The 12295-nt window shown below is 36.3% G+C and overlaps 1 protein-coding gene across 1 annotated transcript in view; it reads left to right on the top strand.

Annotated features, from left to right (window-relative positions):
• AACS (acetoacetyl-CoA synthetase) overlaps window positions 1-12295 on the top strand; it is an 82289-nt gene that overhangs the window by 57947 nt on the left and 12047 nt on the right. The window contains exons 13-14 of the mRNA XM_051972618.1: window positions 4908-5021; window positions 7914-8039. Of these exons, the coding sequence (XP_051828578.1) occupies window positions 4908-5021; window positions 7914-8039 (240 nt within the window). The remainder of the gene's footprint in view (window positions 1-4907; window positions 5022-7913; window positions 8040-12295) is intronic.

Genomic DNA, 12295 nt, shown 5'->3' with positions numbered 1-12295 from the left:
ATAAAACTAAACTAAAAGTTTTTGTAATGATTAGTTTTAGGCTGAAAATATCTCTGTTGTTAACTCTAGACTACTTCTCCTAGTCATCTATGTGACCTTGGTTGACCTAAATTTCCACATTAGCCTTTGAATTAATGCTTTTCATTAAAAAAAATTAATATATTTTGTTTCAATATAGTAGTTACTTCCAAACAGATAACTATACAGACCTCTTTACAAAGTTCATTCACTGAGAAAAGAGTTAATAAAAAGATGGAATATGTTCTTTAACTTTGGAAATATTATGCTAACAGCAAATGTTTTCTTTGACCAAAAGTTTTTTTCCTCATGTTTGCTTTCCTTGCATCATTATAGTCACTATATATACATATAAATAAATACAAATATATTCCTTTGGCTTATCTTTCTTCACTCTGCATTATTTCCTATGTTTCTCGGAATTCTTCTATATATCTTTCTTTATAATGCAGTAAAGATGTAAAGAATCCCAATTTTTATGGTGCTAATAAACTTTCCTTTGACAGTTGGTACTCTAAAAATGAGCTCCTTATCTAGTGACCATTGAGTGAATACATTGACGAAGCAGCTGAATCATATCAATTGATCTTTTTTCTATATGAAACATTAAAAGATAGAAAATTTGTAGCTAAATAGAAGGATGACTCATTATTACTCCTTGGACAGACAAAGAAAGGAGCTGGTACAGGGTTATTATATGTCCAGAAGCAACAGTACATATCATTTCATGATATATCTAGTCATCTTATATTGCAGAGTTAATGACATCCATGATAAGAATTGCACCTTGTTGACTAGTATCTGGTAGAGAAGATGAGGAAAATGAAGTGATAGAAAAATTCCATAAATAATTTAATTATGAATATTAAAAATTGTCTTTATGTGTAACTGGGGAAAATATTATTTAAAAAAACTTAAGACCCTTCCAAATTAAATTACCATATGTTCTGATACTTACTGATTTCAATGCAAAGGTATAAAAAGGTGAGGAGGGGAAAAATACATGGATATTCCTGTGTCAGGAGGAATAAATGAATGAAAAAAGCTGACTTCTCTATTACAGAGGTCTCATGCCTCTTTATCATGAATGTTTTCTTTAAAAAATTGTTTAAAAAAACAGATCATATAGAGGACTGTTTGGTTATTTATTTGGAAGGTGTTGACCTTGGTGACCACCAAAAATAATGACTGCAGAAGGCTCGTTTTTGGTGGGCGGAATTACTACTGAATCAGCTGACTCATTAGAGTTAAGGTTAGAATTAGTTTTTTTTTAAGGCAATAAGAAAGAATAATAATGAGAAGATATATATTTGAAAGATTTAACCCTGTAGTATTTAAACAAATCATTGAAAATTTGCAAAATAAAAAATGGACTACATAAATGACATTAACATTGAATAAAATAAATTTCTTTCAGAAGTTTAATCAATATAAATTAATTACCACAATAAGTAGACCAAAAAAAGTCCAAAAAGTGCCTCAATCAAGCAAACATTTGATTTATTTGCCAAATGGGTAGCTATGGCTGCGAAAGACAATTACCAGTCAGTTAATAAACATTTTTTAAGCACTTCTATGTGATATATATATATATATATATATATATATATATATATATATATATACATACATACATACAGAGAGAGAGAGAGAGAGAGAGAAATAGAAGAGAGAGAGAGTGTTCAGTTATTGAAAGATAAACTCAGAGTGGCACTAGCCACTAGGGGCCAGGAAAGACCTCCTACACTAGCTAGAGCATAAAGTTGTTTGTAAAACTTTAAGAAGGATGATGAACAGTTATCAGCAGTGTTATCTCATGAAGCAGATAGAAACATGGATAATAAAGTCAGTTAAAAGAGAACTTGGCAAGACATCCAACTAAGAAAAGTTATTTGGAGGGCATTTGAGGGAAAGTGGAAGGAGAACTAGAGGCAGAAGAGAAATACAAAGGATATGAACCATCCATTTGAACAAACAATTTTCCAATATGTCTTTAGAGAGAAAGTCACTAACAAGGATAAAAATGGGAAGAATCTCCGGATTGGGCTGAGTATATGTAAAGGAGATCTGGCCTGCAGGGTGTCTTAAGGGCCAGATACTGAAGATGTAAAAAGAATCTCAGATTTAGTGAATAGAGAAAGCAGGTGACTATGAGGCTGTCAGTAATCACAGACCTAGAATGCTCATTCTCCTATTTGGTACAACATTTTTGTCCTTTTGTGCACATATTGAGGGCTTTCTTGGTGAAGGTATTAGGGAACAAGCAGACTTTCAGAAACAATATTCAGCAATGGACTACACCTGTAGCATTTCATAATTAACGTAAGATCTCATTGTTTATTGATTACTAAAAGCATTTGAAAGTGGGTAGATGTAGAGAAGTTGCAATCTGTATTGTTGGAGGGAACACCCAAATCCTATGGATTCATTTGAGATACTGAGTATGATGCAGTAATATTTCATTATATTTATATACCATATTTTATATAGCCATTTTCCAATTGTTGGTTGCATTCTTTGTCCCTTATTTTTTTGCTAACAGAGATAAATATTGCCAGGAATGTTTTTGTTCATTTTTTCTTTATGTTTGATTTCATTAACTTCCTTGAGATATAATCCCAGCAGTGGGATTTCTGGATCAAATAATATTAAAAAGTTAGTCATATCTCTTATACAACCCCAAATTATTTATCAGAATAATTAAACAATTTCATGGCTCCACCAGTAGTTAATGAGCCTTACTGCCTTCCCACAGTATACCTAATGCGGAGTTTTCCCATCAAATAGTAATTTATCCAGGTGCTATGCTGGGTTCTTGGAATACAAAGACAAAAATAGCACTTCAAGGAACTGATTTGGGGAATACAGTGTTTATCTATCCAGAATGTCTCAAAAGTTTTCTGCAATTTTAAGAGTTAGCTTTTGGGACACTCCATAAAGTACATATAGAATTTATACAAAATAAATTGGGGGAAGAAGCACTAGTTACTGGGAATAACAAGAAAGGCCTTAGGGAGGAATTAGCATTGTGTGAGTTTAAAAGAAACTAGGGATTTTAAGAGTGGAATGTAAGGAAGGAACACATTCCTGGTCCAGGATAGATGTATGAAGGTGGGAGATAAATGTGGTGAGTGAAGAACAGCTGGAAGATCTGTTTGGCTGGACTCTGGCGTGTCTAACTAGTGTGGCAGTATAACTAGTAAGCATAGGTAGGCCCCATTGAAAGGCTCAACACTTGGAGCTCATTTTTGAGTCTAGGAGTCATGGGGAGGCTTTGAAATTTCTCAATCAGAGTAGTAATGTGTCCAGAGTTGGATTTGAGGAAAGTGGCTTAGGTAATGTGTGGGATTTGGATTGGCAAGGGCTGAGGCAGAGAGGTCTGTCAAGATGTTATTGCAGGAGTCTAGATTGGGTAGGGAGTTATTGGGGTTCACTTGCTAAGGCAATAGCCCTTGGTTTGCTATTGGATATTTGTGAGAAGGTTTTTCATATGAGTCTTGACTGACCCAGCCACGACTAAGACCAAAGCATCCTGAGCATTAGACTGAGAATAATAAGTTTCTAGCCATTAACCAGTTGGGTGACTTCTGGGACAAGTTATTTGACCAAACTCTCTCGAGCTCAATTTCTTCCTTTGTGAATGAATGGATAGTTGATCTCTAAAATGTCTTTCAACTGCAGCATTCTGAATCTATCTTTTTATTTGTGTAGTATGGCTTTCCTTGTTATTATGGTTTTTTCTTGATTTTGCACAAAAATAGCTTATGCACTTTAGCCTTAGGATAGACTGACATTTTAAAAACTCACCAATAAAAGACACTTTAATGAAATTAGCATTTCTGTTAGTAGCTGGGGGGAAATGGAATGATTCTCACCTAGTATAATGTCAGGGCAAGATAATTTCTTACAGATATGCTTTGGAGTTAAAGGAAATGCAATTTTCAAAGACTTGTTTAAATGGGATTTTTTGGCCTTCAAAAGAGAAGTAGTGTTAGTTTGGAAAAGATTTTCAAGGAAAACCTCATTTTCTTTACTTTCCCCTTCTCCTCATGATTCTATAGTAATTATTTTTTGAATTTCATCCCTGTACAAAGGCAACACACCTTTAATGCTGAGCCACTTTTAGTGGCTTGGTCCAGCCAGGTCATCCTAAGATCCATACACAATTTACTTATGGTTGATTTCTTTTATGAGATCCCCTTTCTTCTGGATCCCATGCCTGGTTCTTGGCTCCACCATGACAGTCATTGGCTCCAGTGACAGTTACCTGTCACTCATGCTTTCCAGAGCAATGAAGGGATGTCTGGCACCAGAGATTCTCTGAGAGGACTTTCCTTAGGGCAGGGATTCCTTTCAGCAAGTAGAGGGAGACCCTCAGAAATTCAGAGCATTATCCCTTCTATTGAGCTCACATTCACACACACACACACACACACACACACACACACACACACACCACACATTCATACACACACACACACACTCACACACACACACACACATACACACACACACACAGAGGAAGCTACTCCCCAAGCCAGAGGGAGGACCCTTGTCCTTTGCCCCTGGTGAGCCCAGATGGAGTAGTGAATAAGAAGGTGCTTCAGAGGCAGAAAAATCTCAAGTTTGAGCTCTTTCCCTCCTGCCAATCTGATCTTCTGATTCTCTCTTCAGATGATATGATTTCCTCTCTTGTAAGCACTCTTACGATTTCTGAAAAGAAAATGTAATGCCACAGTGATCTTCAGCATTTAGGCCTCTATTGGGAGAATGACTATTCAGTATTTGTCATATTGGGGGGCTTTGGCCTCTGTGTGCTAGTTCAAACAGAATCAACAGCTTTCCTCAATTTTTTTGAATGCTAATTTTCCCTCTTTTTTTAATTGCAGGTGGGACTGACATAATTTCCTGTTTTATGGGTCAAAATGTTTCAATTCCAGTTTATAAAGGAGAAATTCAGGCCCGCAATCTGGGCATGGCAGTGGAAGCATGGAGTGAGGAAGGTAACTTATTTGCCATATCTCTTTAAATAGAATCCCCTAATTTTTGAGTTGGAAAGGTACCTTAGAGATCATCTGGTCCAACCCTTCTTTGATGAAAAATTCTTTCTGCCTTCTACCCAAGAAATAGTTAACCAGATTTTGCTTTGAGACCTCACCTTTTGGAGCAGAATAATCAATTAATTGTTAGGAAGTTTTTCCACATAATAAGCTTGTTCCTAGTTCTGCCCTTAGGGGCCAGGCACAGCAAATTTAATCCCACTTTCATGTGGCAGCCCATCAAACATGGGCAAGGGGAAAGGGAAAAAGAACAAGCATTTATTAAGGCATGGTGGTAAGAACTTTTACAAATATCTCATTTGATACATACAAACCTGGGAGGTAGGTGCTGCTGTGATTCTGCGAGGAAACAGAGGCAAACAGAATTAAGTGACTTGCTCAGAGTCCCACAGATAGTAAGTCTGAGACGGGATTTGAACTCTGGTGGTTTTGACTTCAAGATCATTTTCCCAGATGCCTAGCCACCACATCCCCCAAGCTTGTCTCTGAAATTTTTGTTGTTGATGTTTTTATGGTTTTTTATATCAACATTAATTTTCCAATATATGTTTGTGCTACCAGAGCCATACTTTATAACAAAAGGAACATAGTCAAGCAAAACTGACTAGTACAGCAACCAAATCTGCCTGTCTCTGTCATATTGCTATCATTAGACTCAAGACTGGTCATTGCATTTAATCTGAATTTTATTTATGTTATTGTAGTCATTATATATTTTGTAATTTTCATCTTCTTGGGTTATGAATCAGTTCCCCTATTTCTCTGAATTCTTTATTTTCATTCCTTTTTTTGAGTGTGATATTATGACTTTCATCATGGTTTGTTCAGCCATTTCTCAATGGTTAAAGAATTATTTGCGTTTCTTTTTAAACTATACATGAAAATTCTTATTTATATGGGACTTTTATTTTTCTTTTTTGATTTCCTCAAAATACATACCCCAGTGACATCAACTGGTTCAAGAGTTTCAGTAGTTTAGTAATTTTTAAAAATTTAAAAGTTTTAGTAAATTTAGTAAATTTAGTAAAAATTTAGTAATTTGTTTGGAAAACAAATCCATTTGTTTTTCAGAATGGGTGGGTCTAAGCCACAACTTCACCACCGGTATATTTATTAGTGAGCTTCGCTTCCCAGAGCCTCTTTGGTTTCTCTTCTCTAGGCTAGATACTCCTAGGCCTTTCAGCTGTTCTCTACAAGGCATGAACTCAAAATTGCATTAAAAAAGTGTTGTGGAGTTCAGAATCATCACTACTCATTTGAACAAACATTTCCCCAAAGAGTTTCAAATTTAGAAGAATTGCCTTTCTCTGGACAGTTCGAGCTTATCAGTAGCTATCTTAAAATGTGCTGTGTCTACTTGGAATTAATATTCCAGGTATGATTTGATCAGGGCTGAGTACAATGGAGCTTTCATTTCATTTACCCACTATCTAATGCCTTTTTTTTTTTTTTTTGCTTTTAAATGAGTGGGCTGGAACAGTTGTCTAGAAGTTCTCAGTATGGTCTTGTGCTTCCATTGTTCTCTGTAAAATGAAAATCTAAATCCTTTTAAAATTGAGTAGATCTCTTTTACAAATTGCAAAGCATTTTTTTTCCCTCTCAATATCCCTTTGCCAGTGTAGTTTAATGCATATTCTGCTTTTTGGAACTATTTCTGATTCTCGTTGTTTGAGATTGATTGCAAGGAAAGTATGGTGGGACCAGCACTCAAAATACAAGTCTGTATTTGCTAATGACTGACCGTTGAGGAAAAACAACTAGATGTTTTAGTACCTCTCTTTAGCCATCAGAAATGCCCGCCAACTAGTCATCATGCATTATTAAGTGTTTATTGTGGGTCAAGCACTGTGAAAAGTGCAAAGAAAGGACAAAATATTGGTTCTTGTCCTCAAGGAACTTATATTCTGATGGGGGAAACTATATAGAAATAACTGGGTACATAAAAGATACATATAAAGTAGATGGGAATATATCTTGAAGATACCAGCACCTGAAGGCACCCACTTGTCTGTGATTTTCCAACAACATTGGTGTGTCTTGATCAGAGCAGAAGATGGTGGCAGTATTGCTTCCCTTCTTTTGGACGCTAATCTTTTAAATTCAGCCTAGGATGGGATGATCTTTTTTGGTTGATGTATCCTGCTGTTGACTCACACTGAATTAGGAATCATACCTTTTCCCACTAGAACTTTGTTTAATCAGGCTTTCCTCCTGCTATATTTGTGAAACTGATTTTTGGAGTGGGATTGTAGGCAGCCTGGGATAGTAGAAAAAACACTGGATACCCTGTCCTATGACCTCTGTGACTTCATCTCTTGTGGATCCTAATTTTCTCCTATGTAAAATGAGCAAGTTGGACTAATTGACCCAAAGGACCTTTCTAACTCTTAATTTGTGATCTGAATACTTCAGGTGTAGAATTTTATGTTTATTCCTGTTAAATTTCATCTTGGGCATTTTTGGATCTAACTTGCCAAGATCTTGTAGGATCTGTGCTGTCATTCAGTATGCCAGCTGTTCTTGGCTTCATGTCGTTTTTAAATTTGATAAGCAGGCCATCTTTGAAAGCACTTGGAGAAGTTAAATATAAGGTGATGGCATTATTCCCTTTAGTGCCAAGTAGGGCTCTATAAATATGTGGTAACAGTCTGTAGCTAGAGGTCAAGAGCATATTGATCTCAAAAATCCAATTGGAGGAATAAAATTGCTTCCTTTTAATGGGTTGACTTTGAGGCTTTTGATTTGTTAAGTAAAAGATATAAAGAGCTTTGGAAAATGTGAATTTTTGTGGGTTTTCATTTGTAATTATTTTCTTTTTTTATTCTTTAAATCTAGGAAAGGCAGTATGGGGTGAGAGTGGTGAACTGGTTTGCACAAAACCAATACCCTGCCAACCTACATACTTCTGGAATGATAAGAATGGTATCAAATACAGGAAGGCTTATTTCTCTAAGTTCCCAGGTAAGTCTGGATGACTAGCAACAGGGCTAAGCTCCTGACTTGGTTAACCCCTCTGTGCCCAATTAAATTTTCATGTCTTTATTCTCCTCCTCAGTAGCCTAGTATTGTCTATATGAGCTGAGGAACTCATGTTCTGCCAGTGGGGTGATGATGAATTTTTTGATAAATATCTTGCCGTCTTATGCTTGAAACCTTGGGAAATAGCTATAATCTAAGCTTGTATTTATATCACCCCTCATCCCCCTTTCTCCCCACAGAGGCTATTATTTCCCAGAAACACTGTGGTTGATCAAGTATAGCCTCAATAGATGACTAACGTGGGCATTTTGGGGACATCTTGCTCAATCATACTATGTACTTATTTTGGGAGAAATGAAGTATGGAAAAGGTTGTTTAATTCTTATTTTATTTTATTTTATTTTATTTTTTAGTTTTATCAACTAAATCATTATCCAGCCATTACAGAGTAAGAAGTATATTTTGGATTAGGGTGAATTTGATGATTTGTTCGCTCATACTCAAAGATATCTCTGCTTTTAATTTTGAAAGAGTGCCTTTTTCTGAAGTGGGGAGGCCTCCTATTTAAAAAGCTCAGCTTCCTAGAGCTTCCTTATTTTATTTTATAACCAATGTCAGGTTCCCACTGCTATTTAACTGGTAATCGAGGCAGTTGTCTCTTCTGAAGTTATTTATACGAAAACCTTTTTCATAGAAGCCACTTTTAGAATTGAAAAGTTTCAAGTGATTTTAGGTAGTATGATGTGCCCTGACTTTATTTCTCTGTACCCTTTCAACCCTCTGCTATGTTATACGTGATAATGTGAACATACCATTTATAGAAGCTTTTGTGCCTCGCATAGTGCTTTGGTGCTTGTTCCAAAATAGGTGCCAAGTAAATGATTGAGATGAGTGGCAAATTACATCTAGTTTCTCATTACTGAAGAAAAATATTTTGATTGAATTAGTTTGACAACTGATAACAATGGTGATAGACAAACCTTTTATCTTTGCTCTCACCATTAGTTTTGATGTGCCTTCAGACTTCATTGATGTGAAACTATTTGGTAAAATGAGCTTTATAATATTTTAAAAGAATGCAGTTTTCTTTCAAGTACATGCTGCTCCAAGTATTTCTAAAGAAAGATCCAGCAGGGCCTGTATTAAATAAATGGATTAGTTTTGTGTAATTAGCAGCAGCCTGTGGCTAGATAGTGGATAGAGCACTGGGCTTGGAGTCTGGAAGATCTGAATTCAAATGTGACTTCAGATACTAACTGTGTGACTCTGGGCAAGTCATTTTACCCTGTTGGCCTAAATTTCCTCATCTGGAAAATGAACTGGAGAAGGAAATGGGAAATTACTCATAGAAATTCTTTCAGAGAAGACTGAAAAACAACTGAATAAAAAAATCTTATATAACAGCAATTCCTATGCTTTAAAGCACTTAAAGCAGATTTAAAAAATGAGACATCCTCTTCTGCTGTGGGAGCTCCACTATGTGTATGAATCTAAAAAGAGGAAGATTCTAAGCTAATCAAAGTTTGAGAAGTAGAGGTATGTGATCAGTGTCCATTAACTTATGAAAGAGAAAGGGCAGTTTCAGGATAGCTGTCTGTTTCTCTGTACATATGGGCTTATTCCAAATCCTAGAAACACCTGTAGTAAGCATGCCTCTCTGGTCTTTCACTGTAGCCTATAATGATAGAAAAAACAGGGCTAGATTTGACAGAGAGTTATTTAGGGAAAACATTCTCCCTAAAGATTATAGTGAATGTAAACAGAATTAGGTTATAAGGAAGGATTTTGATAATTTTGATTCTTGAGGATTGAGATTTCTGCTCTAGCTGATAGTGCTGTATATTAGGAAGCCAGGAAAATTTATATAAGCCTGACATTGAGGAAAGCCTTCTTCATGAGAGTCATGCCTTCTTCCACATTTTTTTTTCTGCTCCTGCCAGAGATAGGAGCCTGTTCTAAAAGGATCATGTTTGATTGAAATTAAGGCACAAAGTTCTAAGCACATTCAATTTATTAGCAAAGCCAGCAATTCTGATAAAAGACTAAGTCAAATGACCACAAGGGGAGGCTTACTAACCTTCATAAAGTTTTGGAAAGTACAAGAGAACAAAGGACAGAAAGCATTACAGATGAAAAATAATGTGATCGGATGGAAGTCTGGTATGTTAGGCAAGCAAAAAGCTGCTTCTTGTTGCTATGGAAAGTTCATTGGCAGTGTCCACCTGCCAGGCAAAGTCCCAGTGATAACAGGGCAGACCCAGTGATAACAGGACAGACTCCTTGGCATTCACCTGCATATTTCAAGGATAACGGATTTCTTCTAATTATACAAGAGCAGCTAGTGGTACAGAGGTAACAGTTTTCTTTCAGTTAAGATGATTTATAAGGAAACTTAACTTTTAAACTTAACCATAGAGGAAAGCTGAATTTCTAGACTCAAGAACTTATTTGTTGTTCAGTCTTTTTTGACTCTTTGTGATCCTATTGTTCCTGGGGTTTTCTTGGCAAAGATCCTGGCATGGATGGCCGTTTTCTTCTCTAGCTCATTTTGTAGATGAGGAAACTGAGGCAAACATGATTAAACGACTTGTCCAAGATCACACAACTAGTATCTGAAGTCGGATTTGAATTCAGGTCTTTCTGACTCCAGGTCTAGCACTCTATTCATTGTGCTATGTAGCTGAATTTAGGGACAAAGAAATATGGCTTAGGCAGTTTACAGAATAGAATCACATATAAAATGATTAATCAGTATTTGATTTTCTCACCCTTATTTGGCAGTTCAGTTTCATTGTTTTTATGTTACATTACCCATAGTTCATCAATTCTTTGAGTGTAGGAATTATTTCACATTAGTTTTTGTTCCCTTTTTGTCTAGCTCATGGCAGGCACTAAATGCTTTTTAAATTGAATTAGATTACATGTTCAATTTTGTGAAGTTGCCGAAACCCTTGGAGGTGTCTTTAAATTGCTAGCCTAACTTTTAGATACTCTGGAGCTTTATTTTCATGGGCTTCTTTCTTTTCTGCCACATTGTTCCAGGAAAGTTAATGTGGCCTTCCTCCCAAGGTTCCCTAGAAATAAAAAGGGACAGGCAGAGGGATGAAATTTTGTTGTAGTTTTTACCATGTGTTCTGTCTCTTAGAGAGAAGATAGGGAAGGTGCAAGTATTGCCCACTTAGGTAAGCTGATGGAAGGGGAGAATGGCCAGTTTTATTCCTGCCCTCACTTTCAAGGCTTTTTCTTTCCTTTTTAGACAAGGTGGCCTAGAGATGTGAAGCAGAAACAGCTCCATTCTAGGAGCTGCTTGGAACTGGCCCATCAGTTTGACTTTATAGGTGACACACATTTCCTTTTTTTTGGAGAAAGGGCAATATAATCATTTTATTAACAAGGCCAACAGGTTAGTTTAAAAAAATGGTTAATTGACCATCTCTTTTAGACCAAAGACAAACACTTCATCAAAGGTTTCTTGGGACTTATGAGGGGAGAAAGTATGAAAGGAAAAATAGAAAAACAGATGATGCTTGACGAAAATCAAAGAGGGAAATCCTCTTTGATAACATTGACAAAATCAGAGAGGTCAGTCTGCTTTGATAAGCAGACCTTACAGATAAAAGACACAAAGGGGAAAAGTCACATCTGATGCAGTCCTGTGGCGCTGGTCTGTTTTCTCCAGCTTAGGTCACTAGTAGAAGTTTCCTACAAAATTGATCTCAAAACACTTTTTTGTTTACTTTGTGGTACACATTTCCTACAGGGACAATTTCTTCAGGACAGAATTGTATCTTTTTTTCACCTTTTTAATGCCTTGGTAATTAGAAGTGATGCTATCTTTTAAACAGCTAAGAAATAGATGAATTTCCCACAAAACAATGTTGAAAGACAGTTTACACATGACCTGGAACATTTATGTGTAATCTTAGCCTAAATTTTTTTTCCCCCTGAGGCAATTGGGGTTAAGTGACTTGCCCAGAGTCACACAGCTAGGAAGTAGCCTGAGGCCAGAGTTGAATTCCTGACTTCACACCAATGCTCTATCCACTGTGCCATTTAGTTGCCCCTTTAGCCTAAATTCTTAAGTGAAATACTCAGCCTCTGATAGCTCTCAGTCTTTCAGGGCTTCCTATTAAGAAACTACTAGGTTTTTTTTTCCCCCTGAATTGTTCTTCTGATTTGCTTCAGGCTCAGACTTGGCATATATAATTTGTTAGCCTGGGAATGCTTTGGTTTTTTAC

Source organism: Antechinus flavipes, chromosome 1 (assembly GCF_016432865.1).
Source record: "Antechinus flavipes isolate AdamAnt ecotype Samford, QLD, Australia chromosome 1, AdamAnt_v2, whole genome shotgun sequence".
Lineage (NCBI taxonomy): Eukaryota > Metazoa > Chordata > Mammalia > Dasyuromorphia > Dasyuridae > Antechinus > Antechinus flavipes.
The sequence above is the reverse complement of the archived record's forward strand: the minus strand, read 5'-3'. Positions and strand labels throughout refer to the sequence as shown.